Source organism: Xiphophorus hellerii, chromosome 14 (genome assembly GCF_003331165.1).
Source record: "Xiphophorus hellerii strain 12219 chromosome 14, Xiphophorus_hellerii-4.1, whole genome shotgun sequence".
Taxonomy (NCBI): domain Eukaryota; kingdom Metazoa; phylum Chordata; class Actinopteri; order Cyprinodontiformes; family Poeciliidae; genus Xiphophorus; species Xiphophorus hellerii.
In genome coordinates, this window is record NC_045685.1 from 29,079,165 (window position 1) to 29,103,526 (window position 24,362).

The window sequence follows — 24,362 nt, forward strand, 5'->3', positions numbered from 1 at the left end:
CAGTAGAACCAGCAGAACCAGCTGATGGGTCTTTATTTGTAAACTTTGTTCATTTATTCATTTTTAAATCTATTAAATCCTGTCCAGACCTGCTGGTTCTGATCCGGTTCTGATCCAGTTCTGAACAGAGTTGGGTTGTTCTGTCAGTAGGTCCAGTTGTTCCAGTAAATGAGTTTTTATTGAGTTTCTCTGTAGAACCAGAACCGGTCCACTGGACCAGCAGAGACCTGGTACTGGAACAGAACCAGAACAGAACCTGGGTTAGAAAGTTACTGCAGACAGAAAGAGGAGAGAAAGAACCAGAACCAGAACCAGAACAGAACTAGTTTCTCTCTCTGGTCTTCAGCCTCAGTCTTTTCTACCCGGTAACCAGTGATGCAGAGGTCATGTGACTCTGCTCTGGTTTTTACTGCAGTTCCCATCAGAACCAGTTAGTTCCTCTGACTGGGAGAGAGAGAGAGACATGGCTTCATCACTGCTCTGCTGGCTGCTGATCATCATCACCATCAACGCTGCAGGTAGGATCAATAACTGATAATCACTGATAATATGATCAATACTCTGCTAGTAACTGATAATCACTGATCAATAATTATTATATGGATCAATATTCAGGGTTTAAACTGCATCAGTCTGTACAGCAATAAGGATCAATAATCTGATCAATACTGATCAATACTTTGGCTCTTTATCAATCTGTAAATCTGGTTGGATCAATAATCTGATCTCTGATCAATGCTATAGGTAATATCTGGATCAATAATATTTTAATCTGGATAAATTCTGCTGGAGAATTATTGATCCAGATTAATAACTGATAAACTGATCAATATTCTGATTAATTATTAATCATTAATATACCAATTATTACTTCAGTCCATTCAAATGTATTGATTGATAATTAATCTGATCAAATGAACACATGATAGGATCAATAACTGGTAATAAATCAATACTGAAGTTCTGTTCTGGTTCCAGACGGATTCAGAGAATATGGAGTGAGTCGTTGTGTTTTTAACTCCACTGATCTGAACGACATCCAGTACATCAGATCCTACATTTACAACAAGCTGGAGTTCATCAGGTTTGACAGCAACCTGGGGAGATTTGTTGGATACACGGAGCTGGGAGTGAAGAACGCTGAGAACTGGAACAAAGATCCTTCAAAGATATCTGGGGAGAAAGCTCAGAAGGAAACTGTCTGTCTACACAACATTGGTAACTGGTACCCAGCCATGCTGACTAAATCAGGTGAGTTGATTTGATCATTTCCTGATTGATCCTCTGATCAATTCTGACTGATGATCATTAAACTGGATCTATCAGTTTATTTATTATTGATTAAATAAAACAATAAACTCTGATGTCATCAAATGATCAATATTGATCTGATCAGCTGATCAATACAGATCCAATCACTGCTGATCAACTTATTAATAAACTATTTACTAGTGAAGTTAATCAATATTAAATATTTTACAGTAATAAATTCATCATCAATATTAAATGTATAGAAATATTATTAATAAACATTTGATTTATATTTGGAAACAACCAAGAAAAAGAGAAACTGAAAAATTAATTAATTTTTCTGTTAATTCATAAATATAAACTATAGAAATTAAATACCAGAAGTTCCATCTAGTTCTAGATGGACTCAGTCTATAACATCCAGATCTATCTGTATTATTATTATTGATGATCTGTGATTTATCTACAATAATAACTTTATTTAATCTGAACTCTGGTCTGTTTATAATTATAATTATTTAATAATTATAATTATTGTTTGGATCTAAACTTTTATTTCCCTCCAGTTCTCCCAGCAGCTTCTGTTCTGGTTAAACTGGTTTTATCATCAATAATCAATGATAATATTGATATAATAACAGAAATAATTCCTGTTACATCCAGGGATCAGTTATGGATTCCTGATCAGACCTCAATAATGAACCAATAACCTGTTATTGATCTCCCAGTGGCTCCCACAGTCAGACTGTACTCCAGGACGCCCCCTGCTGGCCACCACCCCTCCATGCTGGTCTGCAGAGTTTATGATTTCTATCCTAAAACCATCAAAGTTCAGTGGCTGAGAGACGGACAGGAAGTGACATCAGACGTCACCACCACTGACGAGATGGAGGACGGAGACTGGTACTACCAGGTCCACTCCCAGCTGGAGTACACGCCCAGGTGGGTCACAATCAGAACCAGAACCAGAACCAAAACTAAAACCTCTGAGACAACTGGGACCAGAACCTCTGAAGTCTGACCCAGCTTCCTGCTGGTTCTGACCCGGTTCTTTTGGTTCTGACCCGGTTCTGTTCGTGTCTCCAGGTCTGCAGAGCGGATCTCCTGCAGGGTGGAACATGTCAGCCTGAAGGAACCTCTGATCACCGACTGGGGTAAGAAGGACTAGAGAGACCTGGAGACGGAACAGCTGAGATAACAAGTCCTGACATGTTGCTACCTTCCTCCATGTCCTCCTCTTCCTCTTCCTCCTCTTCCTCATCCTCCCCCTCCTTCCTCCTCCTCCTCTCCCTCCTCTTCCTCTCCTCCTCTTCCTCTCCCCTCCTCTTCCTCTCCTTCTTCCCCCTCCTCTTCCTCTCCTTCTCCCTCCTCTTCCTCCCCCTCCCTCCTCTCCCTCCCCTTCCTCTTCCTCTCCTTCCTCCTCCTCCTCTTCCTCCCCCTCCTCTTCCTCTTCCTTCCTCCCCCTCCTCTTCCTCTTCCTCTCCCTCCTCTCCCTCTCCCTCTTCTTCCTCCCCCTCCTCTTCCTCTCCTCTTCCTCCCCCTCCTCTTCCTCTCTGTCCCTCCAGACCCATCCATGCCAGAGTCAGAGAGGAACAAACTGGCCATCGGAGCTTCAGGACTGATCCTGGGTCTGATTTTGTCTCTGGCTGGATTCATCTACTACAAGAGGAAGGTCAAAGGTCAGAACCAGAACCTGGACACATTTAGAACCAGAACCTGGATAGGACCAGAACCACAACAGAACCAGTACAGAATCAATTCAGATGTTTTTAGAGACGATTTAAAACCAGCTGCATTCATTTAATGAAAGAGGTCAAAGGTCAGAACCAGTTTAAAGCAAGTTTAGACACTTCTGGTCTTTATAGAACCAGAACACTTTAGGCCCGGTCCAAATCCTCTCCCTCCCTGTTCATGTTGGAGGTTAAAGGTCACAGTGCGTCTCTTCATCCTCCTCATCCTCCCTTCGTCCATTTTAGGTTCTATTTCCCCTTTAAGCAAAGTTTGTATTTTTACAGACTTCAGTGAATTACCCACAATTCATTGCTGGTGTTTTGATTCATGGAAATGTTTTGTTGTTTTTCCCATTTTATAGAAAATTTATATCAAATATCATGGAAACATTAGTAATAAAAAGTTTTATGTGATTAACTGAGCAGAAAAAATAATAAATAAAAATAATAATCAAACTGAGGAAAATAAAACAAAATGTCAGAAATAAAAACAAATTTCAAACATTAAATTAAGATTTTAACATGTTGGAATAAAAATTGGGCTTTTATGATTTTATTTAAATAATCTCTAAAATAAATAATTTCACATTAAAATGGAGGCCAGAGGATTAAATATTTCATAATTTAACTCTTCATCCTGTTACTAAACCAAATTATATTAAAACTTAAATATTGAATAATTTATTCTACAACATCCACTTGTACAAAAAAAGTTTTTAGAAAACTTTCTAAAAACTTTAATAAAGTCGCAATTTAAAAATGTTTATTGTCTCAAAATCTGTCAAAATGCAGGAATTGATATTTATTTTTAGTTTGTTTTGCAGAAAATCACCTGGGAAAAACTTTATATATGATTATGAAATTAATATTCCAATATTTTGTTGGAGTGGTAAAGGAAGCGGTTTGGTTTTATCATCATGATTTTTAAATAAATATTGTTTTTCTCAGACTAGAGGAGAAAAAACTGATGAATTTATTGGAACATTTTTGGTTCATAAAGTCACAAAATTCATAGTTTGTTTTAAAAATAACATTTTTGATCCATTAGTCTTTTTATTTTTATTATTTTCTATATATTATATATGTTTGTCCTGAACTTGACCTTTGTTATCATCTCCACTTTATGCTTTTATAAAACATAAAACAGTAAAAATGAGTCAAATAAACTGATAAATTAATTATTAGAACATTTTAATGTGAATTTTTTTACATCTTGAAAATATGGTAAAACAAAAATAAAAATAAATCAGTTTTCAAAAGTAAATTATGAATATATATTATATTATATAAAAGTTTCTGTATTTAATAAATCAAACATTTTTCTGCAGCAAAAACTAAAAGCAGAAATAAATTTACAGAATAAAAGAATCTGATTGGTCGTTTTTAGCAGCAGGATGTTGAAACAGTGACGACCTCTGACCCCTGATGAGACTTTGACTGAGCCACTCTTCATAAGGCGCTGGGCTTTGGACCGGGCCTGAGAGCAGAAACACAAAAACAAGTTCTGGATCATTTAGAGCAGAACCTGAACAGAACCAGTAGAGAACTGGTTTAAATCCAGTTCAGATCCAGTCTGACCCAGTTCTAAATCCAGTACCAGTACCAGGTTCTGACCCGGTCCATTGTTTCTCTTCCAGGTCGTATTCTGGTTCCGACCAGCTGAGCTTGGATGGAGGTTCTGGTTCCAGTTCGTCCTGCTTCCTGCTGAACTGGACCATCTGATCCAGAACCAGAACCAGAGGAGGTTCCAGTTCTCCATGTGGGTCGGTTCTGGTTCTGGTGGCCCGGCTGCTTCTCTTCATCTTCCTCTAATCATCTTCATCAATAATCAGATTTTAATCTTTGATGTTTGGACCTGAAATAAAATCAATAAACCATCAGAACCTTTACTGTCTTTATAAACTGGATCAGAACCAGCAGGCCCGGTTCTGATCCAGTTAAACCTGCAGTAACACTTTAACCCTGATGGTGGCGCTGTGAGCGACCCAGACTGGATCAGAACCAGAACTTCTCTGGTTCTGATCCAGTTTGGATCTGAAGAAGAACCAGAGTTCAGACAGAACCAGGTTCTGAAGGCGGTGCTGCCCCCTGCTGGCTGAACTCTGCAGCTGCAGCATGAACTGGTGACCCGGTTCTGATGTCAGAGACCCGACCTGGTTTGATCAAAGGGTTCTGATGGTTCTGAGTCAGAACCAATGGATCCAGGTGAGTTAGACGGACCGACTGAGATTCTCATCATGGAGGTTCTGTTTCCTCCTGGTTCTGTTCTGCAGCCTCATGGCGCCGTCCACATGTTAATCAGCTGTGATAAAAACCACATGGTTGCCATGGTTACAGCATCATGACAACTAAATATCGATCCAACTGTGAAGCTTCATTATAATCGTTTAAAGAAACAACAACTGAGAGGAAAAAATGTTTTTAATAAATGAACAGAAACTCAAACGGCCTAGTCCAAGTCCAAGACCTGCAGCCTGACAGAGATCTGATGACAGTCAGTAATTGGACCAGGTGCAGTGGACTCACCTGTCCAGGTGTTTCTGTCAGACTGAGATCTGCTGGGGAACATTTACTGACTGTTCAACATCCAGGTGAACAGGTTCAACAGGTGAACAGGTTCAACAGGTGAACATACCATACCATACCAACTTTATTTATAAAGCACTTTAAAACAACCACAGCTGATACAAAGTGCTGTACATCAAAACACAACATAACAATAAAAAAGCATAAAATAAAAACTTACAGTTTAAAAACAAAAACATACAATTTAAAACTAGATCCCGCTAGAGTTGAAAGCCAAATAAAATAGATGGGTTTTAAGACGAGCTTTAAAAGTGGACAGTGAAGGGGCCTCCCTGACCTGCAAAGGCAAGTTGTTCCATAATTTGGGGCCCATGACAGAGAAAGCCCTGTCCCCTCTGAGCTTCCTTCTTGATCTCGGTACCTCCAAAAGCAGCTGATCTGCGGACCTAAGAGACCGATAAGGTATGTATGGGTGAAGAAGCTCAGAGAGGTAAGCCGGGGCAAGATTATGTAGTGATTTAAAAACAAACGTAAGAATTTTAAAATGAATCCTAAAATATACCGGCAGCCAGTGAAGTGAGGCCAGGACAGGGGTCCCGTGTTCCCTCTTTCGAGTTCCTGTCAGCAGTCGTGCAGCAGCATTCTGTACTAGCTGCAGACGTGAGAGCAGCGACTGACTAACTCCCAGATAAAGTGCGTTACAGTAATCCAAACGAGTTGAAATAAAAGCATGGATCACTGTTTCAAAATGCTGCCTGGAAAGAAAAGATTTCACTGACGCCAATCGCCTTAAATGATAAAAGCTGGACTTAACCACGGCTCTGATTTGGCTATCCAATTTAAAATCACTGTCCACCTTAAAACCAAGATCTGTAATAACAGGTTTAAAATAAACCTCCAAGGGTTCCAGGTCAACAGAGGAGGACTCACAGGAGCCACTGGGTATCACCTCTGTTTTGTTTTCATTAAAATTTAAAAAGTTCAAGGCCAACCAAGCTTTAATATGACCTAGACATGCCAGGAGATGTTTGATAGAATGTACATCCTTTTGCTTCAGGGGCAAATAAATCTGACAATCATCAGCGTAACAATGAAACGAAATCCCATGTTTCCTGAGGACAGAACCCAGAGGCAGTAAATAAAGAGAGAAAAGCAGTGGGCCCAGAATTGAGCCCTGTGGGACGCCATAAGGCATTGAAGCAGCAGATGATTCAGAGTCACCAATCTTGACCGAGATTGTTCTCTCCTCCAGGTAAGACCTGAACCATTTAAGAACAGTGCCACCAATACCTACAACGTGGTATAATCGCGATATTAAAATGTCGTGGTCTACTGTATCAAAGGCAGCAGTTAGGTCAAGTAAAATCAGAACAACATGGTTACCAGAATCACATGCAAGAAGGATGTCATTAAAAACTCTTATTAAAGCAGATTCTGTGCTATGAAGAGTTTTAAAACCCGACTGGAAAACCTCCAGAATGCCATTGTAATCTAAAAACTGTTTCAGCTGACAGTACACAAGTTTTTCTAAAACCTTAGAAAGAAAAGGCAGCTTCGAAATAGTCCGATAATTAGCCAGAACAGTTTGATCAAGGCCAGGTTTTTTAAGCAGTGGTTGCACTACTGCATGTTTAAAACTAGCAGGGACCACACCTGATGACAGACTGCTATTTATAATTGCAAGAACAGGCTGCCCTATGCTAGATAAGATATCTTTAAAAAATCGTGGAGGGACAGGATCACGAGGGGAACCTGATGGCTTAATATGGCCAACCGCGTCCTCTAAAAATGAGACAGTCACAGGCACAAACTGATCGAAAGCAGCCGAGCGAGGGACCAAAACAGAGGGGTCAGAGTCAGGAGCTGTGATAAGAGCCCTGGTACTACCAACCTTTTCAATAAAAAAATGCAGAAAATCATCACACACATCAGGAGACGCTTCCAAACAGGCATTCTGTGGAATATTAAGCAGAGAGTCAATGGTGTTAAATAAAACACGTTGGTTATGGCAGTTTGAGAGAATAATATTTGCCAAATATTCCCTTTTTGCCTCTTTAACCGTGCTCTGGTAGAGACGCCAACAGTCTTTTAAAATCTGAAAAGTAATCTGCAATTTATCCTTTTTCCACCTGCGTTCAACACGACGACATTCCTTCCTTACAGCACGAGTTCTGTCATTAAACCAAGGCTCAGGTTTAATCCTTGGCTGCCTGGTTTTTAATGGAGCAACCGAGTCCAGGATGGTTTGGGAGGAAGAATAGAACCAGGACCAGAGCTCTTCTGTATCAGAGTGGAGAAAGTCAGATGATCCACAGAGCTGAAGAAAAGCAGTAGAGAACTGAGTGGCAGTGGAAGGGTTAATAATCCGACAGCGCCGAGCAGCAGCGCGAGTTTTAACTGCAATAGGTGTCAAACTGACATTGAATAAAACAGGCAGGTGATCCGAGAACACGGAGTCACAGATTTCCAGGTTAGTCACAGGCAGACCACAGGAAATGACCAGGTCCAGTGTGTGTCCGTGCTCATGTGTTGGGCTGGATACAGCCTGCACCAAATTAAAAAAGTCCAGAAGGCTTAAAAAGTCCTTTACCAGAGGTTTATCAGGACAACACACGTGTATATTGAAATCTCCAACAATAAGAACATGTTCATAGTTAGTTATAATCCCAGATAAAAAGTCAGAGAAATCGCTTATAAAATCCTTATTATATTTGGGGGGCCGGTAGACGACAGCACAGAAAACTGGGTTTACGTGTCTCATCTCAAATGCCGTAAACTCAAAGCTGGGGAAAGACGTCTGTAGAAAACACTGCTTACATCTGTAGTCCTGTTTGTAAACAGTCGCTGTGCCTCCCCCTCTTCCCGTGGTGAATTAAAATAAGAACAGTCCGCTGGTAAAAGCTCAGATAGAGCACTGGACTCACCAACACTCTACCACGTCTCAGTCACACACAGGAAATCCAGGTCTTGGTGACTAAAAAAGTCCCTAAGAATAAAAGTTTTATTCCCAAGCGACCTGGCGTTTACCAGACCAATCCTGACAGGAACTGGATCATGGGCTTCGACAAGTCGGGAAACCCGACACAGCGGTCTCAGGTTTTGGAGACACTGTCGGCGCATGTAGAGCCGGGAAAGGCAAGGGCGGCGGTGCAGAGGGGCCTCAACGCCGACCACGGGCACCAAGCAGACATCAACGGGATCCAAGAAACGCCGAGGCACCCGAGAGCCTAAAAATGATCCATACGATGATCGGGTAAAAGGAGAGCAGTGCGTCAGATAAAATTTCAGCTTCACCAGCCGGCCGCTTCGTCTACCACGACGACGTCTCCTCCGTGGAAGCAGCGCAGGAACCCGGAACAGGTGACTCGGAATCTCCGACAAAAGCGGGGACAGGGATTGTTGGCCAGCAACATCAAATAACATCATATCCTGGACCAAAGGTTGGAGGTCTAGTAGTGTGTTGCGATCATACACCAGCAGAGACTCAGTTTCGTAGATGACACAGGTCAGAAACAGTACCAACATGATCAAACGAGAGAATGACAGACAAGCAGCCACACACACCGGCGCCATCTTGTCAAACCAGGAAGCTTGATGTTCATCTTGTCTCCAGGTGAGTCCAGGTCAGATAGATGACTCGGAGTTCTGACTCGGGTCATCATGATTCTTCCTGCAGCTCCAGGTGAGAACAGGTGAGCTGCAGGGGGCGGAGCCTCCTGGTCAGGAAGTCTCTGTCTCCTCGGCTGAAGCGTCTCACCTCTGATGGAGACAGAACCGGATCAGAACCGGATCAGTCCTCTGGACCGGGTCCAACAGGTTCTGCTGAGTGTCCCTACCTGCTGAGCTCTGATTGGTCCGCTTCCTGCAGGTGAGGATGACCTGCTGCCCGATGACATCACCGCTGCAGAGGGACAGCAGGAAGTGCAGCAGGACGTCCTCAGTGTCTCCGTCTGTCCTCTGGAAGAGACGCACCAATCAGATCAGAGACTCAGCAGACAGCCAATCAGAGAGCAGACAGCTACTGACCAGGCTCCGCCCCCCAGGGAACACCTGGACCTGACCTCTGACCCTGACCGCCCTCTGGAGCCCCGCCCACTGGGAATCAGCCAATCCCAGCGCAGCCTGGACCGGTCGCCCTGACAACCAGACATGAGCTTCAGCTGTCCCGTCATCAATCACCAACCTGGAGACAGAACCAGAACCACGGGTCAGAACCAGAACCAGGACCAGGACCAGAACCAGAACCGGAACCAGGGGGCAGATGGTGCCAGATTCTACCAGCACTGGAGCCAGAACCAGGTGACTGGGTCGGTACCACCTGGTTCTGGTTCTGTTCTCACCTGGCTGTGGCCCGGAAGGCGGCTGATCCACAGTGAGAGCTGCAGACCTGGAGAGGAAGAGGAGGAGGAAGAGGTTAGTGGTGGTACCACAGCAGGCCTGCAGGGGGCGACCAGCTGATCCTCAGCAGGTGAACTTTAACCTTTCAGCAGGTCAGGATGAGAATCAGAGACCAGATAGAAACAGAGGAACTAGAACAAACCCTGAGGAGATCAGGAAACTGATGATGAAGATAATAAAGAGCAACATTCAGCTTCTATCTACCACAGATCTAGAACAAACTACCAGAAAACTGATGATGAAGATATTAATGATCTTTGTTAGAAAATCTATAATCCACTAATCAGCTGGTTTTAACAGTGGAGATTAAATGACAGACTTTCAGCAGATGGAGGAGCCGCATTCAGCTTCTATCCACCACAGATCTAGAACAAACTACCAGAAAACTGCAGCACAGCTGAAACACTGAGTTCCTGTAAGTCTAGACTAAAAACCTGTCAGGTTCAAACATCATTAATAACACAAAGAGTCAGATTTAATTTTACTCGTGAACAGAGACGTAAGGTCTTGGACTTGGACTAGGCCGTTTGAGGTCTCTTCCTGCTCTGAAGTTCGTCCTTCCTGTTGACTGAAACAGGATCTGCACTAAATCACATGAACGTTGCAGCTCTAAAGGCTGAGAGGCAAACAGCTGCAACGTGACTTTAATTCATTCCACAGCTTTTCAATACAAGCTCCTGTCTTTAAGTCTCTGCATGACTATGAGATGGATAGATAGATAGATAGATAGATAGATAGATAGATAGATACATAGATAGATAGATAGATAGATAGATAGATAGATAGATGATAGATAGATAGATAGATAGATAGATAGATAGATAGATAGATAGATAGATAGATAGATAGATAGATAGATAGATAGCATTTATTGTCATTGAACAGAATTCAACGAAATTTCCATTGCAGCTCCCGTGCAAAAGGTCAAATATATACAGTAAAAATAAGCAAACACACAATAATAATAATAACAATATATACAACTAAATTAACTAAAGGCACTCAACCATCCAAAGAAGTAGCAGCAGGTCCAATTATGGCAGAGTACAGATAATGTGACAGTGCAAAATGCAGAACAATGTGGCTGTGTGGGGGTGGGGGATATGTATGTGTGATTGCGAGGTTATGATATGTGTGGGAGGGGGGGGGCGGCAGGGAGTAATGGCTCTGACGGCTGTGGGGAAGAAACTGTTTCTCAGTCTATTTGTTGTAGTCCGTATAATCCTGTACCGCTTGCCTGATGGCAGCGGCACAAACAGTCTGTGGCCCGGGTGGCTGGAATCCATGGCTATGGATCCAGCTCTCTTCTTGACCCGGTCTGTGTAAATGGAGTCCAGGTCTGGGAGGGGGCATCCCACAATGCCTTGTGCTGTTCTCACCACCCGTGTCAGTTGTTTCCTCTCCAGTGCTGTGCAGCTGCCATACCACACAGTCATGTTGAGGCAGAGGATGCTCTCGATCGTCGCCCTGTAAAAGTTCACGAGCAGCCGTGAGGAAAGTCCAGCCCGTCTCAGTTTCCTGAGGAAGAAGAGCCTTTGTTGTGCTTTCTTCACCAGGTGGGAGGTGTTTGTGTTCCAGGAGAGGTCAGACGTGATGTGGAGGCCCAGGAACTTGATGTTGTCCACACGTTCCACCACTTCTCCATCTATGAGAAGGGGAGTGTGATCCGTCCTCCTGGGCCTTCTGTAGTCCACAATGACCTCCTTGGTCTTCCCTGTGTTCAGCACCAAGTTGTTGGCTGAACACCACTGAGTGAGCTGCAGAATCTCCTCTCTGTAGTGGGTCTCGTTGTTGTCTGAAATGAGACCCACTACTGTTGTGTCGTCCGCGTACTTCACGACTGTGTTGGTGGGGTGGATGGCCACGCAGTCGTGTGTAAACAGGGTGAAGAGAGCTGGGCTGAGCACACAGCCCTGCGGCGTGCCTGTGTTGAGGACCAGTGGGGACGATGTTGAGCCACTTATTCTCACCACCTGAGGCCTGTTGGTGAGGAAGTCTCTGATCCAGTGGCACAGTGAAGCGGGCAGCCCCACCTCGAGTAGCTTCAGCACCAGCTTGTCTGGGATGACGGTATTAAATGCTGAGCTGAAGTCTACAAATAGCATCCTGACGTAGGTGTTGGGATGCTGCAGATGGGTCAGGGCTGTGTGCAGAGTGATGGAGACAGCATCCTCTGTTGACCGGTTCGCTCTGTAGGCGAACTGAAGCCTGTCCAGGTTTGCGGGGATAAACTCTCTGATGTACCTCAGAAGAATCCTCTCAAAGCACTTCATGATCACCGGGGTCAGAGCGACGGGCCGGTAATCGTTCAGGCTGGTGATGGACCTCTTCTTCGGTACAGGGATGATGGTGGAAGACTTGAGACACTCAGGAACCATGGCGAGCTGCAGGGACAGATTGAAAATGTCCAGAAACACTCCTGCCAGCTGGTCGGCGCAGGTTTTCAGCGTCTGGCCTGACACCTTGTCCGGTCCTGGAGCTTTGTGGGTGTTGAGATCTAGATCTCAATGGGGTTTACCTGATTAAATAAAGAAATTAAAATAAATAAATAAAAAATGAGTATTAATATGACATTGTTTCCTGTGTCTCTGCAGATTTTATCTCAGTGAGTCACAAACTTTGATCTTTTAGCCTTTAGTGTTTTTCCTGCCAGGTCATTTCTCAGTTTGACAAGTTTATAACTTCCTGCAGACAAAACTGACCTTCCAGAAACAGAATCTAACAGCCCTTAGATATAATGATTAGTATTTATATAGGTTTTTATTTTAATTCTATCCAAACCCTCCTGGTTAGAACCATAATAAATGAAACATTAATCAACATATTTATGATTAAACTCATCAAAATGTAACATTTGTTCAATTTTCCTGGAGATTTATTGAAAACTTTGTTATTTTCTGTTTTTATGATTAAATCACCTTGAAATGAGCAAAACTAATAAACTGATTAGTTTCAGCTTCTAATATTAATGTTGGCCATAAAAACCAAAATCCTCCCAGATTTTTCTACAGTCCAGTTTAGACAAACTAAACCAGTTGGAGCTCTGAACTGGTTTAGTGTCTGATTCCAGGTCAGGACTGGTTTCTCTGCCACCATCAGTCCAAGGAGACTGACTAGTTAAAACAACAAACTTTGAATGTATTCACCGTCTCCACCCAACTGGCACACACCTTGCAACGAATCAAGCGCTCCCATCCCTTTCACTGCTCAAGCTTGAAACACCTTTGCTGACAATAATCTCTGTTCAGACAAACAACCTGAACTGAAACTTCCTCAAAGACACCATGATAGGAATGAACATTATTCATAAAATTAAAATAGATTTATTATCTGATGTTATGTTGTTCATGTGTTTGGAAACAAATTCATTGCACTGTTTGGAATATTATTTATTTATTTATTCACTGATAACTTACAAGTAAATTATTGAATCATTATTTGACAAACTAGTTAATTAGTTAAAGTTAAGATTAAGTTAAAGTTAAGATTAACTCATTGTGATCTGTAATTAATATTTCTCCTATTTATTTGTAGGTTTTCAACCTGCTCATGTGAACATGTTTGTTCAGAAAAAGAAAGGATAAATAAATAAATAAATAATAAAGTCACTGAGATGAATTGTTGCTGCGTCTCTTCAGAGGAAACTAGTTGTTTCAAGTTTGGGAAAAAGCTGAAGTGGCTTAAAAGAACAAAAACTTGATAAATCTGAACAGAGAAACTCATCAGTGGCCAGAGAACAGCAGCACTGAGGAGCAGCAGATGATATCAGATTATAAAATGCTAAAATCTGCTAAAATCTTCTGCTCTTTCACACTAACTACTTCTATTTACTTCAACCTAGAGACTCCATTCAACTTTTAAACAAGTCACCAGACTTTAAACTAGATTCAAATGTCTCAGCTTTATGATATATATATATATATATCTCGGTTTTCCCACAGTTTAAGTTTCATGCAGATATTTGATGTTTTCAGGTTTACAGTTTAATCCTCTAACTGCTGTTAGAGTCTGAACTTTAGTAACTGAACAGTTTTGAACTTTTCATGTTTTTTGACAAACAAAATGATGCTGTTCATACATATTTAACTGTACAGGAATAATTTATGCATTAAAACGTAGAATATCTACTTTAAGGAACTATTACTGTCATTGTTGCAGGTCTTTCTGTCAAACTCCTCTGGACTACAGACCCGTCACACCTTGTCCTAGACCTTCAGTGTATTTCTGTTTGCTCTGTTTGTATCTGTCAGCATTTTGCTTGTGTAACGGTGACAAACAATCAAAAGAGATATTGAGATTGAGTCCGCAACATTTTAATTTAATAATTGTTACAAAGTAACTCCGTTAGCGGTCTCGTTTCTAACAGCCGTTAGGAAAAAAAGCACATTCACCACCGTTCCACAACCGTCGTTACCTAGCAACGGCGGAGTGATATTGACCCCCTCCGCAACCACGTCAACCTGCGACACCACTAGTAAATAACACACAACGAAACACAAAACAGTATTAATTTACCTCGACTATTCCATCAAAATGGCCTGTATGCCACACTCTCCCCCTCATTAAAAAAAAATGTCCTATGACATTTTAAAGACCTTTTACTGGAAGTGATGTTATAAGTAAGGTACTTAACATGACATTCATTACATACCTACATTACATATTATTGTAATAGTGTCCACCACTAACAGAGGATATTGTCACTTTAGATTACAAATGTCCAGTTACAAATACTTCTAAATATGTTCAGATCATTTCTCTAGTGTAACAGAACCTTAATTTCAGCCACAGTTTTTTTTTCTGATACCAGTCTTTTGTCTTGAAAGCACAGTCAATAAACTGTCTTTTGAGAATTCAAGTATAGTCTTTTTCTTTTAAATGTAGTTCTTAAACCTATATACAGTGTGTCTTTAACTCTGTACTTTAACACCTGGAACTACCCAGGGTCGCCAAAGTTCTTTACCAGTTGGGATCATACTCACAGGTAGTTCTTTAATGCCTAATTCCACCATGGTTGGCTCACCCAAAGCATAATAGGTCAGCATCCTTGGACGGCGACGCTCTCTCTTTGGGTAGCTGAATGCAGGTGGTGGAACAGCTGCATCCTCTTCTTCCTCAGAAGCTGTTTCTGCAGATGGCTCAGGGAGATCCTGGTGTAGCTCCATGTCTTGGCCTCCATCTTCTTCTTCTGGTATGTTGTTCATCCAATTAGCCTGAGATTCATTCACTTTCGGTGCGTTGTCTTGGTCAGGCAGGTCTGGTGTAAATGGTTCAGCATCTGGGTTTAAGCTGACAGCTCGGTGACCACTGTGCTGAGCAGGAGGAAACTGGCACACTAGCTCCATTTCCTCATCCCTCTCACTGTCTGAAGATTCTTCTCGTTGACAAAGATGACATGGAGATGTATTCGACTTAGTCTTTTTAGTCCTTTTTGTCATTTTTGAGTCTATTTCTGGGCTGTCGATTGGCAGACTGTCACAAGGGAGCAGGAGGTTCCTATGCAGCACACGTCTTTTGCCACCTCCTTCTGGTACTACTTCATATACTGGGCTGATATCACTTCTTCTCTTTGTGATGATGTGCACTTTATCTTCCCAAAAGGATCTGAGCTTACCAGGACCTCCTCTCTCTGATAAGTTGCGTACAAGCACACGCCCCCCAGGCTGCAGGTCAGCTCCATAAACTCTTTTGTCATATCCTTTTTTTCCTCTGTTCGATTCACGGGTGGCATTTTTTGTTGCGATCTTGTAGGCTTGCTGCATCCTGCTTTGCCAATCTTTGACATACTCAGCATAGCTTTGCTGTGTTTCATTTGGCTGTATGTTAAACAGGAGATCTATCGGCAGACGTGGGGACCGCCCATAGAGTAGATAATATGGAGCAAAGCCGGTGGTGTCACTGCGGGTGCAGTTATATGCGTGCACCATCTTACATAACGACTTTTTCCAGTCAGACTTTTGCGCACTTGTGAGCGTACGGAGCATAGACAGCAGGGTTCTGTTAAATCGCTCCACTTGTCCGTTACCCTGTGGGTGGTAGCAGGTAGTGTGGGACCCTCGCACGTGACAACACCTCTGCAGTTGAGCCATCAACTGGTTTTCAAATTCCTTCCCCATGTCGTGGTGGATTTTCTCCGGAAAGCCAAAGCGAAGGGCAAAGTCATCAAATAGCTTTTCCACAACTGTTTTTGCGGATTTGTTTTTTGTGGGGTAGGCCTGTGCAAAGCGAGTGTAGTGATCCATTATAACCAGAATATACTCATAGCCTTGCTTACAGGCCTCTAGATGCAGGAAATCAATTGAAACCAGTTCGAATGGACGTGTTGTCACAATTGGCATCAGTGGTGCTCTGGCTGCTCTCTGTGGTCGTTTTGACTTTAGACACTCACACACTTGGGTCACAAAATGTTCTGTGTCCTGCTGCATTCTGACCCAATAAAACCTGTCTCGGATCAGATTCAGAGTCCTTTCGACCCCCAGATGACCCATCTCTTTGTGTAATTCTTGAAACACTAATGGATGATGTTCTTTTGGCAAAACTAGCTGAGACGTATGTCCTGCTTTTCTGTATAAGATCCCATCATCGCTGATATACAGTTTTCGCCACTGCCTCAAGAGCACTCTAACATCTGCAGGCTCGGTTTTCACCACTCCTCTGGGGGGGAATTGATCTTGGCTTTTATAATGCATGACTCGCTTGATGAGAGGGTCTTTTTTTGACTTTCTCTGATCTGTTCTGGTGTTAGTGGGGCAGGCAATGAAGGTGAAGAGGCATCCCTTACTAAGTCCAGTGTATTGATGTGAGCCGTGGTTATCCAGACAGATGGGGCATCTTGAAGCACAGTCACTCCCTGAATTGAAGCACTAATCACATCCTGAGTCACTTCTTCTGTACATTGCTGCAATAAGCCATTTATGTCCAGTGGCATGCGAGAGAGGCCATCTGCGTCTGTATTGTGTTTGCCTGGTCGATATTTAATGGTGAAATTGAAATCTGCAAGTTGGGCAACCCACCTGTGACCTGTGGCATTCAACTTGGCTGTGGTGAGAATGTAGGTCAGGGGGTTATTATCTGTATATACAGTGAAATGAGGTGCATGGTACAAATAATCTCTAAACCTTTCACATATTGCCCACTTGAGTGCTAGAAATTCCAATTTTCCTGAATGCATGTGATAATTTTTCTCAGGTGGGGTCAGTGTTCTAGATCCATACCCGATGACAACCATTTTGTTATTCTGTCTCTGATACAGAACTGCTCCCAACCCTTCCTGGGAAGCATCAACATGCAGAATAAATGGTTGGGTGAGATCTGGATACCCAAGGATGGGAGGCTCAGTGAGTTTGTCAATAAGTGTGTTTATTGTCTCTTGATGGTTCTGTGTCCAGTGAATGGGAGTGTTTGATGGGAGGTTACCTTTATTTCTTGCAGTGTTGATGTTCCGTCTGTCTTTTTGCTTTCCTGATGGTGGATTTTCAGGTTGATTTTCCGGTGGACTAGCCAGAAGCTGGTAGAGGGGCTTAGCTATTCTGGAGAAGTTGGGTATATATGTTCGATAATAGGAGAGAAATCCCAGCATTTTTCTCAGATCTCCTACAGTTGTGGGGGTTCTCTCCTTCAAAGCTTGAACTGGTGCCACTTCTGCTGGATCCATCGTGTAGCCCTCACCAGAGACAAGACGTCCCAGAAATCTCACTCTTCTTTTGAACACCTCACACTTCTTTGGGCTCAGCTTCACTCCATGCTTCTGGTATCTTTGCAACACAGTTCTCATGTGGTTGAGATGATCCTCAAAACTTGGGCTGTGAACTAAATTGTCATCCAGATTGGGCTGGCATATCACATCTCTTAAACCAATCAGACATTCCTCCATGCTTCTTTGGAACTCTGCAGCACTCAAACCGAAGGGGATTCTGATCCACTGGTACAAACCCCATGGTGTTATGAAAGCAGTTAAGGGCTGACTTTTTTCATCCAGAAACCCTTGATGGTACGCCTTCCCCTGATCTAATACAGAGAACCAGGAGCTGCCAGTTAGAGAATCAAGCATGTCTTGGATTCGGGGAATAGGGTGGCGGTCAGGGACAGATTTTTTGTTTAATTCCCGGTAGTCACAGCACAACCTCAGACCCCCATCTTTCTTTCTCACACATACCACTGGTGATGCATATGGAGAACGTGACTGAGTTATCCAGCCTCTATTCAGTAGATCTTGAAGGTATTCTTTAACTTCCTGATGTAATGGCTTGGGAACTGACATATATGTTTTCTTCACTGGAGTAGTGTCATGCAGAGTGATTTGAAGTTTCAAAGAGGGAATTAAACCTATGTCATCTTCATCATAGGCGAATGCATGACACTCTTCTCTCAGTATCTGTCTCACAGTCTGTCTTTGGCTTTCCGTTAAGTGGCTGAGGTCAACTGGAGGATCCCACTGTGTTGGCTTCTGTTTTTCTGCTGTTTTTCTGCTGTTGATAATCAGGGACTGAGCTGCAGCTGGCTTTGTTCTGGGTGAAGGGTCATCTTGTTGTTCACCAACAGTGATGTTCAACTGTTGTGCATTTACAGTATAAGCTGTCTTTACTGCTTCTAGGTGCCCCAGGACTGCACGCTGATGTAGAGTAACATTATACTTATTGGTGTTGGAAATTGGGATTGATACGAATCCTGGGTTTTCTGTAGGAACTGTCATGAGACCCTCTTGAACACTGACACCTTCTGGCAGCACCGAGTCCTCCGAGGGAACAAAAAGAAGGTCCTCTCCTCTGAACTGAGTTCCAGTATTAACTTTCACATGGATGATGGTGATTTGTTCAGCTGCTAATTTGATTCGACTTCTCCCTGTGTGCACAAGACCCACATCAACCTGACTATCTGATGTCTGAATTAGTTTGACAATTGTCTGTGCAGTTTGGACAGTGACAGCAAAGGCTCCACACACATTTTGGATGACTTCCGGTTTCCTGTGTTTAAGTGTGTTGTCTCCTAGCACTTCCTCTATAACATTGTAGCCAATTATTGGTTGTTGTGCCACACTGGAGTCACTTGACACAAGTACTGGTACCAACAGGGGTTCTGCTGAGAGTGAATCTTTGCCCAGTCTAAATTCCACTTCCACCCAGCCCAGAAAAGGAATTTGTGTCTGATTTGCTGCAAGCCCAATAAGTGTATCCACCTCCAGTAGTTCATTCAGAGGTCTAACTCGCTGGTGTGGTAAGTGTAATTGTCTCCATTCTTCATTAATGAGACATGCCTGGGCACCAGTGTCCCATAATGCTTCTACTGGAGTGGCATCCATCCAACAATGAACAATGCATCTCTTACCTATGAGGTTCAGAAGTTTCTGTCTGCTCTGTGGATTCATGTAGTGAGCTGTTGGGGTAGATGAAAGTTCTGTATGGGAGCCTGGTTTGTTTGTGGTGGGACTGAGTGTTTTGTGTGGGGCTACTGAGGGTCCCGGCCCAGCAGCCCTGTCCAGTTTCCCTGCTGTCCCCTGTTCTGACGGCAGCCTCTGGCAAGGTGTCCTCCTTGACCACACTTATAACAGTGAGTGCACCTCTCCCCTGACTGTGCTTCTAGACAGGCTGGGCAACCTCTGGGTTTGCGGTAGCTGTGTGTGGTAGCTCTCTCTGTCTGATGTTTCTTAGTAATCTCCACTGTTTCCAACACCAGTTTCTTTAGTTCTAACATTTCAGCCTTCAGTCCTTCGATGAGTTAAGTTGTTCCTGCTTCCTGTTCTGTGTTTCGATTTTTCTTGGCCCCTCTCAGTACATCTTTGGTCATCACTGTGTCCCCTATCTCACTTGTGGTTGCAGCTTCTTCCATGGAAGGAGGTTGAAACTCATGTACGCCTCCTTCAGCTCTCAGTTCATTTATTTTTGGGAACCTACTCACTGCACTTTTTCTCAGTTTTTTTTGTCTTTCTTGCTCTAAGTTTGCAGCTTCACTCACCCGCTCAATTAGGACCTCATCTGATACTGCAGGATTAGTCAGGTAAGGTTTTAGTTGGAATTTTACTGCATCGCTTAGCAGTCCTGTGTCTATGGAACGCAGAAATTTCCTTTGTATCAGTTCTGGGCTGAATTGTTCGCTTTCATCCTCTTCTTTTGATTTCCAGAGCATTTTTTCTTTCAGTTCTATAGCTCTAAATAAGAAATTCTGTGCAGATTCTTTTGGATCTTGTGAGATGTTCATCAGCTGATGAAGGAGGTCAGAGGAAGAGTCCACTTTAAAATGGCTTTTTAGGATAATTTTCAGAGTGGACAGTGTCAGTCCTCTTTTGATTTCCAGCATCTCTCTCAGGTGAAGCCCTGGGCTTATGGCCCGTATGACTGCTTCCAGGATCTCAGTCTCTGAATATCCTTTCCTCTGCCCAGATTCAATTTGGTTGATCAGGCTCGTATAGGACAATTTATCCCTCTGACCAGCTTCTCCAATCTGCCCACAAATCCGAAACTCCCGCCTGAGGGTCACTTCTGGTATGTGAGGTGATGGAGCACAGTGTGGTTCAGTCTCCTCCATATGCATTGTCATGCTCAGTTTCTTCTCTAAAACCCCAATTTCCTCCTCTATGCGCTGTCGGGCTTTGCTATGTTCTTCCTGGAATTCCTTATACTTGACTTTTAGTGAGTTTAATTCACCTTCGTCAGCTTGTGTCTGTTCTGGTGTTCTGGGCTCATCCGACGTCCAAGATTCCATGAAGGTGATTAAATTCTGGAGAAACCGTTGAAACGATTCAGGTTCTTCCTCATTTCCGATCTCGTCCAGTGTTGTCTCTGCTAGTCTGATGAGGGAACGCCGAGTTTGGTCAGTAAACCCTCCTGGAGGTTCATCACTCTTGAGGTGTTTACAAACTAAAATTAGCTCTGACTTCTCTAGCATCAGCAGCGTTCTGCTCACTTCGTCTTGAAGCTGCTCCATCGGTAGTTTCTCCTCCGTCTTCGGTTCGTCTCGTTTGGATTAGTTACTTTTAGCTGAAACTCCTCCTGGGGCTGGCTCGCCAAAAATGTAACGGTGACAAACAATCAAAAGAGATATTGAGATTGAGTCCGCAACATTTTAATTTAATAATTGTTACAAAGTAACTCCGTTAGCGGTGTCGTTCCTAACAGCCGTTAGAAAAAAAAAGCACATTCACCACCGTTCCACAACCGTCGTTTCCTAGCAACGGCGGAGTGATATTGACCCCCTCCGCAACCACGTCAACCTGCGACACCACTAGTAAATAACACACAACGAAACACAAACAGTATTAATAAACACAAAACAGTATTAATTTACCTCGACTATTCCATCAAAATGGCCTGTATGCCACACTTGTCTGTACATGCCTACTGGTTTTACTGGTTTTACTGGCTACAAAGGTCTTCTGCAAACTTTGATTTTAGCAATTCATATGTCAAAATGTTCTGCTTCTGCTAATTTATGCTTTTTTTGCTGTTTCACTTCTCAACCTTTTCAAATACACTGCCTGGCCAAAAAAAAGTCTCCACCAAAAATTGGTCACACTCTCTAATATTTTGTTGGACCGCCTTTAGCTTTGATTCCAGCCCGCATTCGCTGTGGCATTGTTTCAATAAGCTTCTGCAGTGTCACAAGATTTATTTCCATCCAGTGTTGCATTAATCTTTCACCAAGATCTTGTATTGATGATGGGAGAGTCTGACCACTGCGCAAAGCCTTCTCCAGCACATCCCAAAGATTCTCAATGGGGTTAAGGTCTGGACTCTGTGGTGGCCAATCCATGTGTGAAAAAGATGTCTCATGCTCCCTGAACCACTCTTTCACAATGTGAGCCCCATGAATCCTGGCATTGTCATCTTGGAATATGCCCGTTCCATTTGGGAAGACAAAATCCATTGATGGAATAACCTGGTCATTCAGTATATTCAGGTAGTCAGCTGACCTCATCCTTTGGGCCACAATGTTGCTGAACCTAGACCTGACCAACTGCAGCAACCCCAGATCATAGCACTGCCCCCACAGGCTTGTACAGTAGGCACTAGGCATGATGGGTGCATCACTTCACCTGCCTCTCTTCTTACCCTGATGCGCCCATCACTCTGGAACAGGGTAAATCTGGACTCATCAGACCACATGACCCTCTTCCATTCCTCCAGAGTCCAATCTTTATGCTCCCTAGCAAACTGAAGCCTGTTTTTCTGGTTAGCCTTACTGATTAGAGGTTTTCTTACGGCTACACAGCTGTTCAATCCCAACCCCTTGAGTTCCCTTCGCATTGTGCGTGTGGAAATGCTTTTGCGTTCACAATTAAACATACTCCTGAGTTCTGCTGTTGTTTTTCTTCGATTTGATTTGACCAAACGTTTAAGTAATCGCCGATCACGATCATTCAGGATTTTTTTCCGACCACATTTCTTCCTGGAAGACGATGGTTCCCCACCATCCTTCCAGTTTTTAATGATGCGTTGGACAGTTCTTAACCCAATTCTAGTAGTTTCTGCAATCTCCTTAGATGTTTTCTCTGCTTGATGCATGCCAATGATTTGACCCTTCTTAAACAGACTAACGTCTTTTCCACGACCACAGGATGTGTCTTTTGCCATGGTTGTTTAAGAAATGAGGAGTTACTCATTGCACCAGCTGGGGTTAAATAACTTGTTGCCAGCTGAAAGATAATGGCCTATGCAGTACTTATCCAATAGGAGGCTTGTACCTATTTGCTTAGTTAAATCCAGGTGGCGACTTTTTTTTGGCCAGGCAGTGTATTTCAGGTTCTTATGTTTTATTCTGCTCTTTCTTTCCTATCTGCAGATATTCATCCTGTAGATATTCATTCTGCAGATATTCATTCTGCAGATATTCATTCTGTAGATATTCATTCTGCAGATATTCATTCTGCAGATATTCATTCTGTAGATATTCATTCTCATGTCTGTTTCATTAGGAACATCAATTTTTCTAGTTTAAATTAAACTTCTTGTTGTGAACATCTAGCCCCAGATATTCATCAGTCTAGATCATTTCGCCAATGTTCTCATATTCTACTATTTTAAACACACTTGTGTGTGTTACCTGTGTGTGTGTGTGTGTTACCTGTGTGTGTGTGTGTGTTACTTGTGTGTGTGTGTGTGTTACCTGTGTGTGTGTGTGTGTTACCTGTGTGTGTGTGTGTGTTACCTGTGTGTGTGTGTGTGTTACTTGTGTGTGTGTGTGTGTTACCAGTGTGTGTGTGTGTGTTACCAGTGTGTGTGTGTGTGTGTTACCAGTGTGTGTGTGTGTTACCTGTGTGTGTGTGTGTGTGTTACCAGTGTGTGTGTGTGTGTGTTACCTGTGTGTGTGTGTGTGTGTGTTACCAGTGTGTGTGTGTTACCTGTGTGTGTGTTACCAGTGTCTGTGTGTGTGTGTGTTACCTGTGGGTGTGTGTGTTACCTGTGTGTGTATGTGTTACCTGTGTGTGTGTGTGTTACCTGTGTGTGTGTGTTACCTGTGTGTGTATGTGTTACCTGTGTGTGTATGTGTTACCAGTGTGTGTGTGTGTTACCTGTGTGTTTTGCCCCCCCTGGTGGCTGCAGCTCCACTGCAGCTGCAGGTGAAGGACACAGACCACATGACCTTTGACCTGGGCCTCAACAGTCTTGCTGGAGGCCCAGTGGGCCAGGTGCATGCTGGGAGCAGGGCCAACCTGTAACCAGGAGCAACAGATGGTCAGCAGCAGGTGAGTCCAGGTGAGCTCAGGTGAGTCCAGGTTTACCTGCTGGAGTCTCCCAATGAGGTCACTGTGACACAGCCAACAGGTGAGAGGCAGCAGTACACACCACCTGACCTGAGACACAGGTTAGAGGTTAAAGGTCAGACTGGAGGTCAAAGGTCAGCTCCAGTGATCATGTGATTTACCTGGAGATCTTCCTGAGGAATCCTGACAGCAGCACCTGGTTACCTGGCAAAAGACCTGGTGGGTAGGGGGCGTGGCTTAGATCCAGGTACACACAGAGGCTCCGCCCACTCTGGTCACACACCATGAGACGAACACCTGGAAACACCTGGTTACCAATGGATACCAGCTTCACCTGGACAGGTGAGTGTCATCGTTTTTACCTGAGGCTCCTCCACTCCTGTCCATCAGACTGACCCTCTCTGTGACTCGGCCCTGGAAGGTCACGACCTCTGACCTGAAACACAGAGACCAGGTGAAGCGGCTGCAGTTCCTCTGGTGGTCACAGGGGGCGACGCTGATACCTGCAGTCCAACACCTGGGAGACCGAGAGGACGGAGGGGGGCGGAGCCTGGAGAGAGAGAGAGAGACATCAGAACCAGAACCAGAACCAGGCCTGGTGGGTCTACAGTGAGCCGTGACCCCCTGCTGCTCTTTAGTGGTTTGCCGATCAATCGGCCACCGATCAATCAGCTGATTTTATGTGTAACTATTTATTAGAAACAAGTCAGCAGTAAAACAGACATGAAGGAAAAACATTATTTTGTACCTCAGTATTTTAA

At 43.4% G+C, this 24,362-nt stretch overlaps 2 protein-coding genes across 2 annotated transcripts; one reads left to right on the forward strand and one right to left on the reverse strand.

Moving 5' to 3' along the window:
• The first annotated feature begins 396 nt into the window (after positions 1-396).
• Positions 397-4,861, forward strand: LOC116732269 (H-2 class II histocompatibility antigen, E-S beta chain-like). The gene is made up of 6 exons (XM_032582325.1): positions 397-518; positions 979-1,251; positions 1,980-2,193; positions 2,338-2,405; positions 2,817-2,930; positions 4,619-4,861. The coding sequence occupies exons 1-6, from the start codon at positions 464-466 to the stop codon at positions 4,642-4,644; spliced, it is 750 nt and encodes a 249-aa protein (XP_032438216.1). The 5' UTR covers positions 397-463; the 3' UTR covers positions 4,645-4,861.
• A 523-nt stretch (positions 4,862-5,384) lies between these two features.
• Positions 5,385-23,544, reverse strand: LOC116732272 (CST complex subunit CTC1-like). Its single transcript, XM_032582328.1, has 6 exons — positions 23,410-23,544; positions 9,848-9,894; positions 9,534-9,690; positions 9,344-9,464; positions 9,091-9,266; positions 5,385-5,611 (listed from the first exon to the last, which is right to left on the reverse strand). Exons 1-5 carry the CDS (start codon positions 23,530-23,532, stop codon positions 9,166-9,168), a joined length of 549 nt encoding a protein of 182 aa, XP_032438219.1. The 5' UTR covers positions 23,533-23,544; the 3' UTR covers positions 5,385-5,611; positions 9,091-9,165.
• Positions 23,545-24,362: the final 818 nt, after the last annotated feature.